The sequence below is a fragment of the Pyrus communis genome, chromosome 13 (assembly GCF_041283825.1).
Source record: "Pyrus communis isolate YQ-2024b chromosome 13, ASM4128382v1, whole genome shotgun sequence".
Taxonomy (NCBI): domain Eukaryota; kingdom Viridiplantae; phylum Streptophyta; class Magnoliopsida; order Rosales; family Rosaceae; genus Pyrus; species Pyrus communis.
In genome coordinates this window covers 29,429,373-29,446,652 of record NC_142577.1, presented here as the reverse complement: position 1 = coordinate 29,446,652, position 17,280 = coordinate 29,429,373, and the positions used below count along the sequence as shown (strand labels likewise).

Sequence of the window (17,280 nt, the reverse complement as noted above, 5' to 3'; positions counted from 1 at the left end):
CTCTAATCCGTATGTCGTTCATCTGTAGCATGCGGTCGAACCTACTGTAAAGAAAATTTTAACCTTAAAAAAAACCAAATTAATACGGATCGTTGGATTATATGACAATTGGAAATCCAATGACTAGCTTCTGCTAGGTGTTCCACAACATGCACCATCGTCTCGACATTCCTTTTTTGTCTCTTGATGTGCCACCCACGCTTGTGTAACACATGAAAATAAGAACGTGTCTGACGTCATCATGACATTAGATAAAACTCAGACAAGAGGGTGGGCACGAATTGCCTGATGGCCTTGGTTTGTCCGGCAGGCTTGGGCCCACTTAATTCCCTGTCTTTGGGTCATGGGCTGGAGCATTTTTCATGAGTTTTGGGTAATAATTGGCTATTTGCCCGACTTTCGAACATGAGCTGAATATGCTCTTATGAGAATGTCTAATCATCAAACCAATAAGGATTCAATGACCGCCATTTAATAATTGAAGGAAGTCTGATGCATGGCATGAGAAAGTCAATCGTCAGCCCACCTACTCAACTCTCCATTCCATCTCCATCATGCAACATGCACCAATTAAACGTATGCGTCTTAATTAGTCCACGTACTTTAATTATTTAATTTATTTATGCAAATAAATTAGAAACTAATTGATTCGACAAGTCAAATAATAATGAGGATAGGAAAACTAACGAAAAATTTTAAAAAAAAATTAGTTTTAATGAAAAATGACAAATAACAGTATAGTGAATAGTACCAAGAAAATGTAAAAATGTGATTTTTTGTTAAAAATAAACAGTACCGGAAGTATTCCATTAAAACTTCCTAATAATATTTGATGCTCTTTCAGTCGACGTCCTGCAAAATCCAATAAATGTTTGTTGATCAACCACACCGTACCTTCTTAAAGTATACCTAGAAAAAGATAATACCAAATTATTAGTCTAATGTTTTAATTTAAATATGGTTTAGGTCACGAAAAAGGAGATGAAAATTGGTTTTGGTGATGCGACAGTTCAGGACTCGAATGTGGCTGGCCCTCCTCCAGCTTATGGACAAAACCCTAATGTTAAATTAATGGTCAATAATTAATTAAAATATTAATAAGTCGTGATAAAGCATCTAATTATGCATGAACATCTATAACGAATCACTTTGAGTTTGAGGTTTCTCCTGGCTACCTCCATGCACGGAAAAAGGAAATATATGGTCCTAATAACTAGGGAAGTCAGAAATTATTCAGGGATGGACAAATTTAAAAGAGTGCAAGGTTAGAAAATATGACAACAATCAAATTCTTTTATAGTAATGTCCATAGTTTAATCACTATTCACTACAAAAAGTTACAATTGTTGCCGATGAGGTTTCATATCATGAAAATGTCACATAATAAGCTCATTATCAATAAAAGTAAATACATATCTCAATGTAAACAACCATAATATCAGTAAACTATTGATCTCTCATTTTGTTACACAATGGTATTTTCACAATCTTAATAGCAAAAAAAGCCTTCTTCACCGAAGCCCTTGCGATCAGTAACATCAAAATCAATGTAAGAAGTTTATACACTAACTTTTAACTTGCACACCTCTGGGCTTCACCAACTCTTTTGCAAGATCATTAATTCTTTTTATTAATAAAAATTTATTATGCATCTTCATATTATGATGTAATTGTTAAGTTGAATTAGGAGATTCTTGGGATCCATACATGTTGAGGATAGAACTCCCGAACTTCTAATATCTAATCTGTGGGACTGTTACCAACCAAATTATGATTAATCAAAGAGATAAGGAGTTAATTTGATCATTGTCAACCAAACACGACAATTTGGGGAACTCACCAGAGCTCCTCCCATAGGGGTCGACCAAACACGTGTCAAACATATAGAGCCAATGTTGCTTTCTTAAGTCAAAATGTCTTCTAACTCGGAGATCAACGTCAAGCTTACCTAAAAATAATCTTTGACTTTGGTTGCCTACATGATCTCCTCCCCACTCATTTTACTTTAAGATTTGAATTGCGAGATTGGATATAACATACTTAAATATATTTAATGTAATTATCATTTCACCGTCAAATGTATTTACGTGAACATGCATATTCAATGCAATCATAAATAATCATGAGTTAAAATACATGCAAGTATTGTAATCAAATCATTGAATTGTATATATTTATCTTAGACTAAATATTACGACAAATGTACGTTTTATCAATATGATCTGAATTAGTCCAATTTACGGGAATGTTCAAACTTATTGCAAAAATAGCACATTGAATTGACCGACTGATCTCCAACATATGCCTTTGGACAAAAAAACCTTAGTTAAGCAATTTCGACGCAACTTTTCTTTCTTCCACATATTCATGTTTAGTTATGTTCTTCGGCTTTCATTTGATTTACTCAATACAAACTTCATAGTTATTAGACGTATGCAGATGAAAAAATGGTGTACACAAATGAAAATTACCTTGAAAGTTAAGTTGATGAAAACCTAAAACGGCAATAACGGTTAAAGTAATGGAATCGTGGAAGTCGCAGAAGCTTGGCCTTCCCGTTAGAATCTCTCTCTCTCCTCTCTCTCTCTCTCTCTAAGCTTACTCTTAATCCATATATAAATACAACACATCAACATGAACAATCTTGCACAATTAGAGAGAGAGAGGGAGAGAGAGAGAGAGAGTTGTATTAACGCCACTAACTTAGAACACACATGTTAATTAGTCTTGGATTAAGATGCAATACTATTTGTCTTGTGAATTGAGCTCCCACAAACAAGTCACTCAATCTCTTGGCTTCCAGGATACCCTAACTTCTCCGTGTAAGTCTCAGATTCTTCCTTCCCTGTTTTCTTGATGCCTTTGAGGCCTTGGTTTTCATAAAGGTATCAACTTTCTGGCATCTCACTTTGTTCTCTTTTCTGGGTACTTTCTTCTTCCTTTTCTTTTTCTTTCTTTTTGTTAATCATTGAGATTTCTCTACTTTCACTTAATTTTGTTGCTTTTAAAGGGGCACCTCTGTTTTGGTTCAATTTTTAGCTGGTTCGTGTCGTTTCGAGCTTCACTGTTTTACCTGTATCCATATGTCATACGTACTGATAGCCGCGATTCAATTGTTAGATAGAGTGCCTTCCAAATATGTTCAAAGAATTTAAATCCGTGCACGTTCTTTCGTTGAATTCTGCTTCTTGTTGTAGTGAATTATGTATTCTATATTTTTCAATATAGCTCAATTGTCATGTAGTAACCAAAATGGATTTGTATATTCTCTAGGGGGTTTCCTTGAAACATTGTGAATTCCTCTGTTTGTTGTGGAGATTTTAAGGATGGGGGAGCACTTTGTATTGTTGGTGGATCGATTGATCACTGAAACCACGCTAGAAGCTGCGATCGAGAGCAGAAACAGATCGATGCAAGCCGCATCCTCAGCGCTCGAAGATGGGAAAATCGATGTCTCTTGTCAGAAAGTCGATTTTAAAGATGTCTCTTCCCCTCGTGGGGAGCTGGCAGAATGCAGGATATGCCAGGATGAAGATCAGGATTCAAACATGGAGACACCGTGCTCTTGTTGTGGCAGCTTAAGGGTCAGTTAATCTCATTGCCAATCCCCTAATTCTTAAACTTCAATTTTGTTGTGTGACATCCTTGTCGTCCTTTCGAGGATTAATGAATTCTAACCAGAACAACTCAAAAGTTAAAGATGTATCGTTCATTCCTCGTCCCACGTTTGAATTTCGTGTGTGTTTCCGTGGTCGAATTTGAATTTCACTGGTGTCCTAATCTTGCAGTACGCCCACAGAAGATGTGTACAGAGGTGGTGTAATGAAAAAGGTGACACAGTTTGTGAGATATGCCATCAGCAATTCAAGCCTGGTTACACAGCTCCTCCCCCGCTGTTTCAATTGGGGCGTATACCTATGAACTTCAGGTAAATTATAATCTCCAAGCGATGAGGCTTTTTGCAAGTACGTCTCTTTCTGAATCGATTTTTGTTTTAATAACAGGGGAAACTGGGAGATTTCGAGAAGGGACAGTCCGCGAATCATAGCAATGGTTGCAACTGATCGCGATTATCTTAACCCTGGCTATGATGATTACTCAGCTTCTACTGCAAGAAATGTGTGCTGCTGTCGTTGGCTCGCTTTCATTGTAATCTCTCTTCCTCGAGCAAATAATAATTAAGCTGATGAATTCTGCATTTTCTTATCCTGGTGATCATATCTGAACATGTTCTGGTGTTTTTTCATGGTGTGCAAGCAGTTCATGGTTCTGCTTATTCTCCGGCATACGCTTCCTCTCATCATCAGCGGAAACAAAGAGTACTCTCTCCCACTTGTTATGGTAAAAACATCTATGAACTAGCTTCAACCCTGCGTCATTAATTTCAAGATCAATAAGGTGAAAGGTACAGCATCTACACATCTGACCTTCGATTAATTTCTCACTCGTGTTTGTGCAGTTGTTACTATTACGAACTGTTGGGATTGTCTTGCCAATCTATGCAATGTTGATGGCAGTAACTACTCTTCAGCGTCGGCGAAGCCACCAAGTACGTATTTGCATTCTCTTCCTAGTATTTGTGCATGCATGTTAACGCTAACCAATTAGTATGTTAACAATGCACTAACTAGTTCATATGTTGATATGGCTGGTGAAATTCGATCAGGATCTTTCGAGTTCATCAGCAACCTCCTCAGATGAAGAAACAGAGCCAACAATCCTGCAGCTTGAGCCGGAGCCGGAGCCCCATTTCATTCGTGTTCGCTAAATTCAGTCCAACACCAGCAAATCGAAGTGATAAATTCGAAAATAAGAATCTGGTATTGGCTTTGTGATCATAAGGAGAAAGGAAGTTTCAGCAAGAGGCATCAATCAAGGCCGAAAAAGAATGGATCGAAATCGGCCTGCAAGGCTGACAAATCAATACTACTGTATATAAACAGAAATTATACTGAGAAAATACTAGTCAAGCAACCAAAGCTGACAAATCATATGTAAGTTGGAATGTAAATACTACCAACATTCAGTATATAAAAGGTTGATAGAGCAAAAGAAACTGAATAGTATATCATCTTTTTACATTCAATCTCGGTATTTATTTTGGAGGTGGATATTCCAATTCATACACATCTCTGTGAGAAATCATGTCAAATTCTTCATCTTCCCCTACCACATCATAGTCTTCGTCTACCACTTCGTTGGAAACAATCACATCAAAGTCTTCCTCTTCCACTTCCACTTCCTCTTCTTCTTTCTTTTCCTCTTCCATCGTAATCTCTGGATCTGTTTCCCCGAAGAGATATTGCGTCATTCCATCCAAAGAGAGTCTACGGTTCACTTTCCTGGGCCCCTGATTTGTATTTATAATACGCGAAGCTTCCTTGCATGAAACAAAAGCATCCAAGCAAGCGTAGCGAACCTGAGTAGGATCAAGGTACGTTTTGTCCCAGTCACTGTTTCTCACACTAGTAGGCTTCTCAGGCTTCCTAACCTCGATGAATTGGCTAATGTCGATCGGATATGCAATGTCCAATTTATAATGCTCGTTCAGTTTCTCCTTAATGTGCATCATTCTCTCGCTAACAAAAACACAACTCTTGTTGGCAAGATAGTTAATGATCGACTGGGGAACCTCGTCACAATCCTTAAACTGAAAGACAAGACATTTATAATCATTCCCACCACCCTCCTCGAGGGCAAAATATTTTGTTCCAGGAGAGCGTTGGACCGTGCAGAATTGCAAAGTGGAAGGGCGAGTATGATCTCCTGTCAACGATTTGGAACGCCATTCTATATCGAGTCCTATGATGTTGATTTTGTCGTCACGGCTTCGCATGCATCCTACCCAAGAATCCACGACTTCGGGTGTTCTGGTGACCAAGGTTTTGATGGTGGTGCTGCCAAAAACCACGTCGTAAAGCTGGTGGGTATATCTGTACTTCACTGACCTAATGGAAGATTTGGTATCTGCAGCAGGAGAGGCCATCTATATGGAATGAAAGAGAACATGTCAAGATACAAACTCAGGAAATATCTTCGTAACGAATGCCTCCCAAATCAAAGTACAAAAACTCTAAAAATATGAAGGAACCGTCTGAATTCTGCATGGGCAAAAACCCTAATACCAAAGAGCATCAACAAATTAGAGAGAGAGAGGAGGAGTACCTGGTTGAGGGGAGACAGAGACGCTGTTAAATCAATCTCACGGAGATTCCAAAATCTCACAAAATATATTGTCTGCTTTCTCAAAAGCCAAAGGAAGGAGAGACTCAGAAGCTATGTTGCATCCTTAGCCGTAATGATGATATGATCTGTGATTAGCTTAATCACAATTAAGGATTAATTAGATGTAATGAGTTTATTAATTGTTTTTTTAGTAAGTTGTTTGAGTTGCCAGCTGGCAAATGTTGTGTGGGTGGGCTGTATATGAAGGAAGAGGATCTCTCCGGATCCACTTTATGGAGATCTTAGGGATACACACATCTTAGCCTTTCATCGTATATCGTACTACCAATTTTCGTCAGGTACTATTTGTGTTTTTTTAAATAAAAAAATCAAATGATTTCTGACCGCACGATGCATAATGAATGACTAAGATGTGAGAATCCCTATGATCCCTACAATTTAGATCCAGATGGAATCCAAATCCGTATATGAACACACTTTGAGTGTGAAGCTTGCAACGGTCATTTAAATTAAAAATAATATTACAAAAATACTGGAGCTTAGCTTCGCCTTCTCTCTTCTTCCTTCCTCCATAGCTACCTTGAGCTACTAGCAGTCTAGCAGGTTGATTAAGGTCCTGAAATTTGGATCTTATCGAATAACATGTATGTGAAACTAAACTGAGCTCGTGAGTGGGCTCAGTTTTGCATGAAACCAAAATGAGCCCATGATTGGGCTCTATATTACTTGAGCTTCAATGTTGATTCTTGACAAATTTCATCTTCTAATCCACCACGACGTTTTTTATTTAATAGAAGTCATTCTTCTCTAATTGAGCAACAACGTGGCAAATTTTAACATTTTTGTTCAAAGTTTTTTTAACATGTCAATATACTCTTAAAGAATCTTAATTTGGTAAAGTGCATTTACTCGTAATCCATGAGAAAATTTTAAGTTTCAGAATCACTCATCGTCATGTGGTATTATTAATCAGCATATTACAATTCGAGTTTACTTAGTGGATACGTTATGGCACGAAGAAATTGGTAATCCCACGTGCAGTGCAACGATTTCTATTCTTTCAAGGGTAATTGATTGATGAATTGATCGTGGTTTGAACAATGAAGAGAAACCCATTGAAATGGGGAAGAACTTCATCTGCTTGACATGGAGGGAGGGGATGGGTCCATTTGCAAAGTCGGGTTCATTCTCCTTTCTGCAAGTGACTCGGGTACATCCTGAATTTGGCATCGCACCAAGCAATCTTTCATCATTCCGATGTTCAAACCCAGAAGTTTTGCAACAAATCATCGACGAAACAGCATTCATACAATTTCACTCTTAAATCATGAAGAAATTCTTGCGTATATTGGATATAACAGAATTAAAGAGCAATAACACGAGTCTATCAAGACGATCATTTTCCCAATCTTTGTCTAGATCGATGCCGAAAACAGATAGAAACACAGCCACATTGATCTAGAACCATCTCTTCCAAAATTAAGACGGGATGAATCTGTACAGCCATCATTATGTGTGGAAAATGAAAAGCTCAAATAGGGTACAGAAGAGGACCTCAAGCAGGCCAATCTCGAACAAGGTTGTATCGTGTTTCCTAGAGAGACTGATTTTCCACCCTCTGGTGCAACAAAATTAGCTCCAGCTTCTCCTCGGCCTGAAATTCGGTGGAAGAAAAATGAATAAGAAACTTTTAAAACCTCCTAACAATCTCTCACTCTCTCCTCCTCTTTTTATGAGAGAGTTCATCACCCTCCTAATAATCAAATGTTCTTTAAAGAGTGGTGGAAATACTTCCGACTCTTCTGCTGTGAACGCCAGTAGCAAGCGAGTGCTCCAAATGCACAACTAGCAACAGCAATAGCCAACGCAGCCCCCAGAGGCACCACAAGCGCATTTGTTGAGGCCACCAAGTCTTCAAGAGCGCCGCTAGTCTCATCATTCCCAACAATACCCTTATCTTTGTAAAGAGAAACAAGGGTTTTCCCGTAATAACTGGCCAAAATTTTGAACACCTCATCCTTGTGCCAATCAATTTCGTTGTTTTTCTGGCTCGATGAAAGGTAACAAGAAGGACAAAGCTGCCTTGGAGGCCAAATCATCTTTGGGAATTTCGGATCAGCAGTTCCTAAAGAGGATTCCTCTTTAATTAATCTCTCATTGACTTTATTGTGAGCACTCCACAGCCAAAGCACAAAGTCACGGGATTTGTTGAAGGGACTAGAAACACTGAAAGGAAAATCATCGAGTTAGATAAAACAGCATTAAAATTGTTAAAAATGGATTAGTTCCAGTTGACTTCACCTTGAACACATATCATAAAAATGCTGGCGACATTCCTCACAAACGAAGAAATTGTGCACAAAATCACATATAGTGGTGAACGCAAAGTTGCTTTCTCCATCCTCAATTCTCACTGAAAGTGAATGCAGAAGAACCCATAACCCACAGCTGTCAAAGATAAAGAGGGTAAAAGGAAATCTCGTTAAATGCATGTCACTGCTGGAATTCTGAATAATTGCATTTATAATCCACATGTTATTTGGAACGACACTAACATAACAAACATATAGTGCTAGACGAGGTGTCTCCTAGATGCAGAGATCTCTAATAGCCCAATCTAAGCTTGTCGTGATCAGTGTTTCTGAAAGCACAATCCACTTGAGACCCATCAAATAACAGTCTTAACAGATATTATTGCTAATACCCTTTACAGAACTATAACATTTGATGTTTTTTTTGTCATTCCTTCATGGTATACACAAAACAGAATGGTCTCTGGACAACAAGTTCACATGCATTTTACTGGATCGTATTCATGGTCTCACCACCGAACAGTATGTCCCCAAGAAACCAGATGCACAAGTGACCATATGATTGAACTTGGAGCAAGGATGGTGCTCCTTGTCAACTATCAACATTAAAAAAAATCCAATATATCTAGAAGCATATGTAAACGCATCACAGAGAAAACTACTTAACAGAAACATATATTTCGTAATATTGGAAACAAACATTACCTAAAGCCCCTGGTATCATTTTTGCTGCCACGGCAAAACATCTGTGAAGAATACCGAAGGAAAGCATAGGAAATAAGTCGTCTATTTCATATATTTAAGAACCTTTTTTTTTGTTTTTCCTGCCAAATACAGCCTTTTTGAATACCTACCCAATATCCACGAGGAACATCTTTACCACAAATCTGAAATTTCTGCAAGGCCGCCTGTACATCTTGGTCTCCCTGCCTGTTAGCTGCCAAGATATCTAGCGGGTACAAGTCATCAAAATTCACAAGCACCTCTGCACTTCCCTTTCGGCACCTAATACAAGTATCTAGCGTGAAACAATGAAATAAAATACTGGGAAATGTGTAATGAGGAATGAAAAAAGGATAGATCTTTCTTACCTCCTGGAGGGATGATGAGCGACCAAAAGTTGAAGAAATTTTACTAGCGAAGCCCGTGTTTTTGATTTGATCATCTGGAAGATAGAGATATAGTAAAACATCTGTAATTAAATGTACAAATGACCCAAGAAACAACAAAGAGAGGGAAAAAAGGGTGGTCTACCTTGTGCTCTAAGATGATTTCAAAAGCAGTTGATGTTGCTTCCTCAACATCATACACAGCCCGGGCAATCTTTCACAAGTCATGCGTTGCAAAAGTTAGTAACTTGAATAAAGTAATCTACTTTAACTGTAATAGTCCGAAGACAACTTTAAAGCCATGTTATCTAATGACCTGTTCGGGGTCAGACGCATTTGACGAAATATGCTCATTTTCAAATTTCTGATCATCCAAGCTGAATGAGCTGAAACCATAAAGTGTGTAAGGAAAAAGATATAAAATGCAAAGGGGAAAATTCAACGATGTCTCTGATCCTAATGAAGTGAAATTGTTCCAAATATTCAGTATAATATCCTACTGCAGTCATATTGGTACTAACTGCTAAAGTTTCCATTGTGAGAACTAAATTGCTAGGAATTGCATGGGAAAATTCAAAGAAAAATCCATGCATTTTGGGGCAATTAAAGCATAAGAGCTCTCCTATGATTATAACTGCCTATTGAAAAACATATTTATAAAACCAAAAAAATATAGGGAATTGTTATTAGCACTCCAAAAATCTCATTCTACACTCCAAACTTTCTATATTAGGAAATAAAAATACACTTGTGAGGAGTGTAGAATGAGATTTTTGGAGTGCCAATAACACTTCCCTATATATACCATAAATGTTCATAAGGTTGCTACCAATCAGGATGCTTTCTTTGAGTTAAATATTCAATACTACATAAACTTTCAATTAAGAAAACAATGAATGCAAAGACCTCATACCTGCCCAATTGCTTGTTGATCCAACTAAGCAACCGATCAGCTGTACGTCCATCGTCAATTACACGTATAACACTTTTTGCTTGATTAGGTCCCCAACCAGCAGATACAAATTTAGATGGAGGTCCCCAAAACAGCATAGGATAATGACCGACAGAAAAGTTATCGCAGAGTTTGGTATTTACCTGTGCTTTCAAACAAGTTAAAGGGTAGGGTCTAATGACCGAGCTATGCTTGGTGATAAATTCATAATCAAACATAAACAAAGCAATATATGAATTCAAAGGAGATGAAAACAGAACAATATCAAACTCAGCATAACGACAAGAACATAGACTAGAAAATTAAACATGAATGAAGCTCTAGTCATGCTATGTAAATCGTATCTAAGATGAACTCTCTCTCTCTCTCTCTCTCTCTCTCTCTTAATGGTGTATTCACATTACTAGACTCTATTTATTTTCTCACCTTCACAAAATGAAACACATTTACCACTCATCTAGCAACACCAACGACAAATATCTTAATTTCCTGGAAGCAAGTTGCATAATGTGTAAATGTATAGACATTATAATTCCCAGAAAATAGGCCATCTTTTACAGCGATAAACTCCAAGTTTAAGAAATCAAATTACCATTTCACTCGGGCAGTATAAAGTTCGAAAAGGGTAAGTAAATAGACACACAAAGATATTTATACCTTCGATGCACAGTCCACCCTGGTCATCAATACCATCCCTGGATGCACAGCATCAGGTCCATTGAAAAGCCTAGCAACCTTTTCGTAATGGGGCTGCAAAATTGAAGTTTAAACAATAAGTTTAGACAACGTTAACTATAAAAACAGCTAAAAACACAAACTGGGATTATATCACACCTTGTAATTTCTGCAAGCCGGACACCTGTAATATCAATAACGACAAAAAGATTAAAATCTTCAGAATCAATTGAAAAAAAAAACGAAAATTTAGAGATAAAAACAAAATGGGTAGCCTCCAATAGATCTATTATCCAGTGAGTAACACTGAAAGATCAATACTTTCAGTAAAAAGAATATGGGGTTCAATTTATTTCCCTTATAAAATCAAAGGTTCCTATAGAATTTAGAAAAGCTGACCAGTGAGCGAAGAATTCGACTACGGCAAAGGTGGCAGGGGTGTCGCTGAGGACTGCATCGAAGCTGCTGGCGTTCAAATCGACGGCAAAGTCTCGAACATCAGCGTTGTCGTCGTTGACAGCGCGGAGGATCGAGCGAGATCCCGCCGCAGAAGAAGCCGACGCGGGCGAGAGTGCGGAGTTCAACGAAAAGAGGCTCAGAATCAGAAGGCCAAGTGCAGGAGACATGAAATTGGATCAAATTATTAGCGGCGGAAAACGAAGCAATCGAAACAGGACCGTTGCAAAGGAGTTGTGGGTTTTGTTGGGGAGGGCGGAGGAGATCTGCGAGCGCGAGTGAGAGTGATTTTTCTCGTGTTAAAGAATTTGCAGAGGAGGAGGAAGGTGTGGTGGGAAGTGGAAATTGGAAAATGAGTGCGTCTTACGTATTAGTTTTTGCAACGCTGCCGGTCTCAGCGAACGCACGCCGCGCAGCGGGCACGAGGGTTTTACTCAATTTTTAAGCCTTTGGGCCATGCTGTTTATTAAGTCGTTTTTTTCTTTCTTTTATTTAAGTTCGTTATAAAAAAATTAAATTACACTATAATTTTAAACGCTACAAAAAGGGTTAATTATCGAATTAGGAAAGTTATAAATACGAAAATGGTGAATGAGAATGAAATCAACTACTTTCTTAATCAATTAATTTAGAATTTTCACGTATTTAATAGCTAATTTTCACATTTTTTTTTTCAAATACAAACTATTTTTGTAATTTTTAGTGACATTTCTAACGGAGTAGGTGTTAGTTAGCTGGAGTTGGTAGCCAATAAGAGTCCTTTGAAAGCCTTGCTATTTTAAGTAAGTTGACTACAATGGTATGAAAGTGAATCTTAATTATTAAATTGATAAAAATTAAATATCGACAAATATAACAATGACATACTACAAAAAAGATTAATGCGATAATTTTTCATACAATAATATTTCATGGGATGAAGAAATAAATTGATATCAAACTTGTCACCATCAAATTCAAACTTAAACATTTCACTTACGAATGTTCTCAAAATAAAATTAAAAATGAAGGGCTATGCCTATTGTAACAAATACGCCTTCACTCTTGAGGCCCAAAAAAAAAAAATGAAACATTAAACGTCGAATGCTGAAATCCAGTGGGCCGGATGGTTAAATGGGCCGGCTCTCAATCATTTCAGTCGAGAGCGGCTGATCCTTATCCACTAGTCAACTGTCCGAAATGATAGACACGTGGCGCCCGTCTAATAATGCATCAACACGCTAAAACTGCGGGGGGCTTGACTTTGAAGAGTAATCCACGAAGCACCAACCGCAAAGCAATTCAAAATTTGGAATATTCGAATTTTGGGGGCTGTCCGAAACGTTCTGGATCCCGTTCTTACCGAACCCTAACGCCCAAATCGGAACTCTCGTCGTCTTCGCCTTTTCCAATTCGTTATAATTTCCTCTCAGGTACTCCCGCCTCGTCATTTTTCTCATTTTTTATCCAGTTTTTTGTTAATTTTGTGGGTATTTGTAGTTTAATTTAATCCATTTCTCAGTAAATGCTTGTAGTTCATGCGCTTAATTATGCTTTTATGATTATTTTTAAAATTTTATATTTTGATTTGTATCTGTGGAGTGTGTGCTGCGAATTATACAAATGTGATTGCAATTTGAAATTATCTTAATTTTTAATTTCACAGGATCTCCTTTTTCTGTAATAATTGAGTGCTTTCGACATTCGCTGAGCATGAAGTTCTTGGAATACACCCCGCTGGAGCGGTAAATTTACAATAGCAGGCACTTAATTTAGTCCATACATTCCGGTTCTGTGCGTTTCTGTGAATATAATAAAGTTCTGGGGCTTTACTTTTGCAGATTAAATGATTTCTTTAGTCATTTGAATCTCGGAGAGCGAACCATTAAGGGTTGTCTTGAAGCTTACTCTTGTAAGTACATTTTTTTTCCTTTTTTTTTTTTTGAAATTTTCCCCTTAAAAAAATGTGTGTGTGATTTGTTGTAGAAAGACTTAATTTCTGTTATGTTTTAATTACAAGGCAAACACACCGGATCCGATAAGAAATTGTCTCTCAGTTTGGAGAATGAGGTAAAATATAACAATTTTTATCTCTTTGTAGATTTACTCATCTGTATATGTATCAGATATATCGATCTGATTATGTACGTATGCGATCCTTGTCTTCTGCATATCGGCTTCCAGAATCTGAAAGCGTTCCTATGTATTCTTACTTTTCGTTCTTTATTTCATTTTTTGCCATTCCCATATTCTCTTGCGGTGTAAGTGATAGATTGATCTCTATATTATTTTTCTGTCGAAATTTCAGATTCTTGATTATCTTGGGAAATCGTCTGACAGTGATTCTTCCTCACCTGCTGAATTCCTGCTGACTAGATCCAGGTGACCTATGTTAATTAGATAGATGCGGAAAGGTGCAGGTTGTTTCTGATCGGTGTTTAATTTATTATACTTTATGTGCATTCCAGCCGGAAGACATTGATTTACCTGGTTTTGACACTCTATCACTTGTATCCGGACTATGACTTCAGGTATCCCTGTATCTTTGAGCTTTATTAAGCATATTGTATTTCATGGAGGCCTGAATAAGAGATTATGGGTAATGCCACGGTCAGCTTATTGGGCGACGTGGCAACCCGCTTTATAATCATCTTCTGTTTGCATTGGGAGTGTTGTCAAGAGGTTTGACAGACAGTTCGAACTGTCGCTCTGCATGGAGCTGAGAGTTCAAGTCTCTCCATTTCCCAAGTGAAAAAAGTTGAACATTTGTGTTGTGGATTTTGTTTTTATTTTGCACTTTACAACTATGAAGTGCATTGTACTCTGATGCATTAACGTGGAGTGCCTTTTTAATAGTGTCTTTGTAGTTTGTATTGGTGTATTGCCTACATCTTTGTGGTTTCCAGTGCAGTAAATGCTCATCAGTTCTTCACAGAGGAAAGCTGGGACAGTTTTAAGCAGATTTTTGATACCTACATGTTTGAAGCATCAAAGGTATTGCTGTGGTGACAAGCGCACTTGCTTTGTTGTATGAGTATATTACTTTTGTGCAGCGACAGTTACATTAACTTTGCAATCCTCCTGTTGAACAATTTAGAGAGACACAAATAGAACCCCCCCCCTCCCCCCTCTCCTCCTTTTCACAGAGGTACACAGAGGCACATAGCACTGATAAAAAGGATAAAAATATTTCCTTGTATGTAATATAGGTTTTCAATTGTTTATTTTGTGTGCTCTTATTCTGAACGATAAAAGACCATGTTACCGTCTTTGTTAAAATTTTCATTTCAATATTTTTCTTTTGGTGTAAGGTAACATTTCATTTTCATTGGTTCATGTTAGATAATAACTTGTTGGTACTCTTTGATTCCTTGCCTTCTCTTCGAATGGACATGATACTATCCTTAATGCGTGGTATTTCGTTGTTCACTGTGACTAGATGCTGAGTCTAGTGCATTGTCACATGTCATGTCCTTAAGTTTTTATAGAATATTGACGGCTTTATTATGTTGAAGGCGTTGTTGACCTGTTTCTCTGGTTTATTGGGACAATTCAATTCAGGAATGGACAGAGACAAATGAGGGCAGTTCCTTGCTGGAAGCCCTTTACAAGGCTTTGGATGAGGTAAGCATATGGTCAAAGGAAGTGAATGTAAGTAATTTTAGGTGGCAATTTTCTGATACCTTGCAAATGCAGGTTGTTAGACTAGCGGAATGTGAAGTTTACAGCTACATTCCAGACTCGGATGCTGATCCGTTTCTTGAGAGAGGATCTATGTGAGTTATCTTTCTGGTTACTTGATAAATTTACACATGCACCAAATGTGATGTTTATGTACCATCGTCACTATACACTTTTCAACTCTTTTGTTTCCTGCAGATGGTCGTTCAATTTCTTTTTCTACAATAGGAAACTTAAGCGTGTCGTGAGCTTCCGTGTCTGCTGTTTAAGGTGGGTTACAATCATCTCAAACTTCTTAAAAAGTTTAACAAACCCTCCCACAAAGAACCAACGGCTAAAGGGTTTTCTGTTTACTCGCTTTTTTTGGCAGTAACTTGGTGGCTGATGGATATCGGATGGACGAGTTGCGGTATGATGAAGATGGAGAAATTTTCGACAACATGGACATTTGAGCGCAATATTCTGTATTGCTGTAATTTCTGTGCAGTTAATATGTCAAATATACTTGGCAACCATCTGTAGTTCTGTAGCTTTATGACTGTCCACCCATACTGCGGGAGGCCCGAGTAGTTGATTTAGTAATTCGTCACCAAATATGGATGATGTTTGTTATGTACGTAAGACCGATGCTTATGTATATTCGTGTCAAATTCAATAAATTGAGGCTTGTGAAACTCTTGTAGAAGATGTCGGTTACCTACCGTTTAAATTTAAGAGTAAATTATAGTAATAGTTTCTTAATTTTAATCAAATTGGAGTAATGGTTTTTAGACTAAAAATTCATTACCATTGGTTCTTCAACTCATCAAAATGTGTAGTTATGATTTTTTTCGTCAATTTTATTAAAATTTTGTCAAAATAAGTTATGTTGAAATGACCATTGCTAGAACTTGGGTCTTTCAATTCATCAAAACGCGTAACTATGGTCATTTTTGTCAACTTCATAAGAATTTTGTCAAGATGAGTTATGTTGGAAGGACCATTGCTACAATTGGGTCAAAGTTGAAGGACCATTGCTACAATTTGGTTAAAGTTGAGGGACCAATGATAATGGATTTTAGTTGAGGGGCTATAGCTGCCCATTTTGATGAGTTGAGGGACCATTGCTCTAATTGAGTTAAAGTTAAGGGACCATTGCTATAATTTACTCTAAATTTAACGTTATTTTTTTTAATTGTCAAGTCAGTAAGTAATTGCTAATTTTAAGTTAAGGAGAACATTTTTTTCTTACCACTCTCAAGTGATAGTGTTCCTCAACGCTCTATTTATTACAATTAGATAATTTTAAATTTTGAAATCTAGTAGCGGTAGACACTAATTTTAAAATTTGAGCTCATCGAATGGTTATAAATAGGGTAGTGACTGTTATTGCTACTATGTATTTACTAGAAATAATAATACACAATAAAGGATGCCACTTAATTTTCTGTAATTTTAGACAACTATGTTGGCATGAGTGGTGCTATTCATACTTTTTTTTTACATCCCCACCTTTTGTTATTCGTTTTATTTGATATTTTTCAATTCATTCGATTTAACTGTAAAAATTGAAAAGGGGTGTCGAAGGTATCAATGTATGTTGACCCACCTCTAACAAAGTATGTTGTTTGTACCATACCTGATCAATCCTGAAATTACCAAGCACGGGTCAACTTCATACCTTTAATGACCCACTAAAGAGTTCGTGTTGAGGCATCATTGCTGAAACAAAAGAGTTTCCCTCCACCCAAGAGGTTAATCACAATACAACACGTGTCAACATTAGAATAAAACTCTTAGAGTCCCACATTGACCACGACAAAAGTTGGAGACTCTCCTCAACTATAAAAGAAAACCATTCTCCTGCAATTAAGGGAGAATGTCATTATGGTACTTAAACTAGTTATTTGAACCGACTAATGGTGATTATGCTTAAACTTATGTATTTGTG

The 17,280-nt window shown here is 37.3% G+C and overlaps 4 protein-coding genes across 7 annotated transcripts; 2 read left to right on the top strand and 2 right to left on the bottom strand.

Annotated features, from left to right (window-relative positions):
- The first annotated feature begins 2,641 nt into the window (after nucleotides 1–2,641).
- Nucleotides 2,642–5,086, top strand: LOC137738265 (RING/FYVE/PHD zinc finger superfamily protein). Of its 3 annotated transcripts, none has more exons than XM_068477893.2 (7): nucleotides 2,642–2,822; nucleotides 3,274–3,584; nucleotides 3,789–3,928; nucleotides 4,005–4,149; nucleotides 4,261–4,341; nucleotides 4,460–4,549; nucleotides 4,667–5,086. In XM_068477893.2, exons 2-7 carry the CDS (start codon nucleotides 3,327–3,329, stop codon nucleotides 4,766–4,768), a joined length of 816 nt encoding a protein of 271 aa, XP_068333994.2. In that variant the 5' UTR covers nucleotides 2,642–2,822; nucleotides 3,274–3,326; the 3' UTR covers nucleotides 4,769–5,086. The 3 variants fall into 3 exon arrangements, with proteins under 3 accessions (XP_068333994.2, XP_068333995.2, XP_088538380.1); XM_068477894.2 differs by having other exon boundaries at nucleotides 2,647–2,885; XM_088682254.1 differs by having other exon boundaries at nucleotides 2,790–2,925; nucleotides 4,667–4,917.
- Nucleotides 5,087–5,095: 9 nt separating this feature from the next.
- Nucleotides 5,096–6,298, bottom strand: LOC148692066 (uncharacterized). The gene is made up of 2 exons (XM_088682253.1): nucleotides 6,166–6,298; nucleotides 5,096–5,986 (listed from the first exon to the last, which is right to left on the bottom strand). The coding sequence occupies exon 2, from the start codon at nucleotides 5,984–5,986 to the stop codon at nucleotides 5,096–5,098; it is 891 nt and encodes a 296-aa protein (XP_088538379.1). The 5' UTR covers nucleotides 6,166–6,298.
- Nucleotides 6,299–7,475: 1,177 nt separating this feature from the next.
- Nucleotides 7,476–12,163, bottom strand: QSOX2 (quiescin-sulfhydryl oxidase 2). 2 transcript variants are annotated; one of them, XM_068476226.2, is made up of 12 exons: nucleotides 11,634–12,163; nucleotides 11,394–11,418; nucleotides 11,217–11,309; nucleotides 10,521–10,702; nucleotides 9,924–9,993; nucleotides 9,753–9,821; nucleotides 9,590–9,663; nucleotides 9,353–9,503; nucleotides 9,204–9,244; nucleotides 8,488–8,634; nucleotides 7,978–8,412; nucleotides 7,476–7,840 (listed from the first exon to the last, which is right to left on the bottom strand). In XM_068476226.2, exons 1-12 carry the CDS (start codon nucleotides 11,858–11,860, stop codon nucleotides 7,819–7,821), a joined length of 1,536 nt encoding a protein of 511 aa, XP_068332327.2. In that variant the 5' UTR covers nucleotides 11,861–12,163; the 3' UTR covers nucleotides 7,476–7,818. The 2 variants fall into 2 exon arrangements, with proteins under 2 accessions (XP_068332327.2, XP_068332326.2); XM_068476225.2 differs by having other exon boundaries at nucleotides 7,759–8,412; nucleotides 11,634–12,126.
- A 731-nt stretch (nucleotides 12,164–12,894) lies between these two features.
- Nucleotides 12,895–16,024, top strand: LOC137737568 (uncharacterized). Its single transcript, XM_068477090.2, has 11 exons — nucleotides 12,895–13,102; nucleotides 13,336–13,414; nucleotides 13,511–13,581; nucleotides 13,690–13,739; nucleotides 13,978–14,051; nucleotides 14,138–14,200; nucleotides 14,576–14,663; nucleotides 15,231–15,293; nucleotides 15,366–15,445; nucleotides 15,549–15,620; nucleotides 15,721–16,024. Exons 1-11 carry the CDS (start codon nucleotides 12,898–12,900, stop codon nucleotides 15,800–15,802), a joined length of 927 nt encoding a protein of 308 aa, XP_068333191.2. The 5' UTR covers nucleotides 12,895–12,897; the 3' UTR covers nucleotides 15,803–16,024.
- Nucleotides 16,025–17,280: the final 1,256 nt, after the last annotated feature.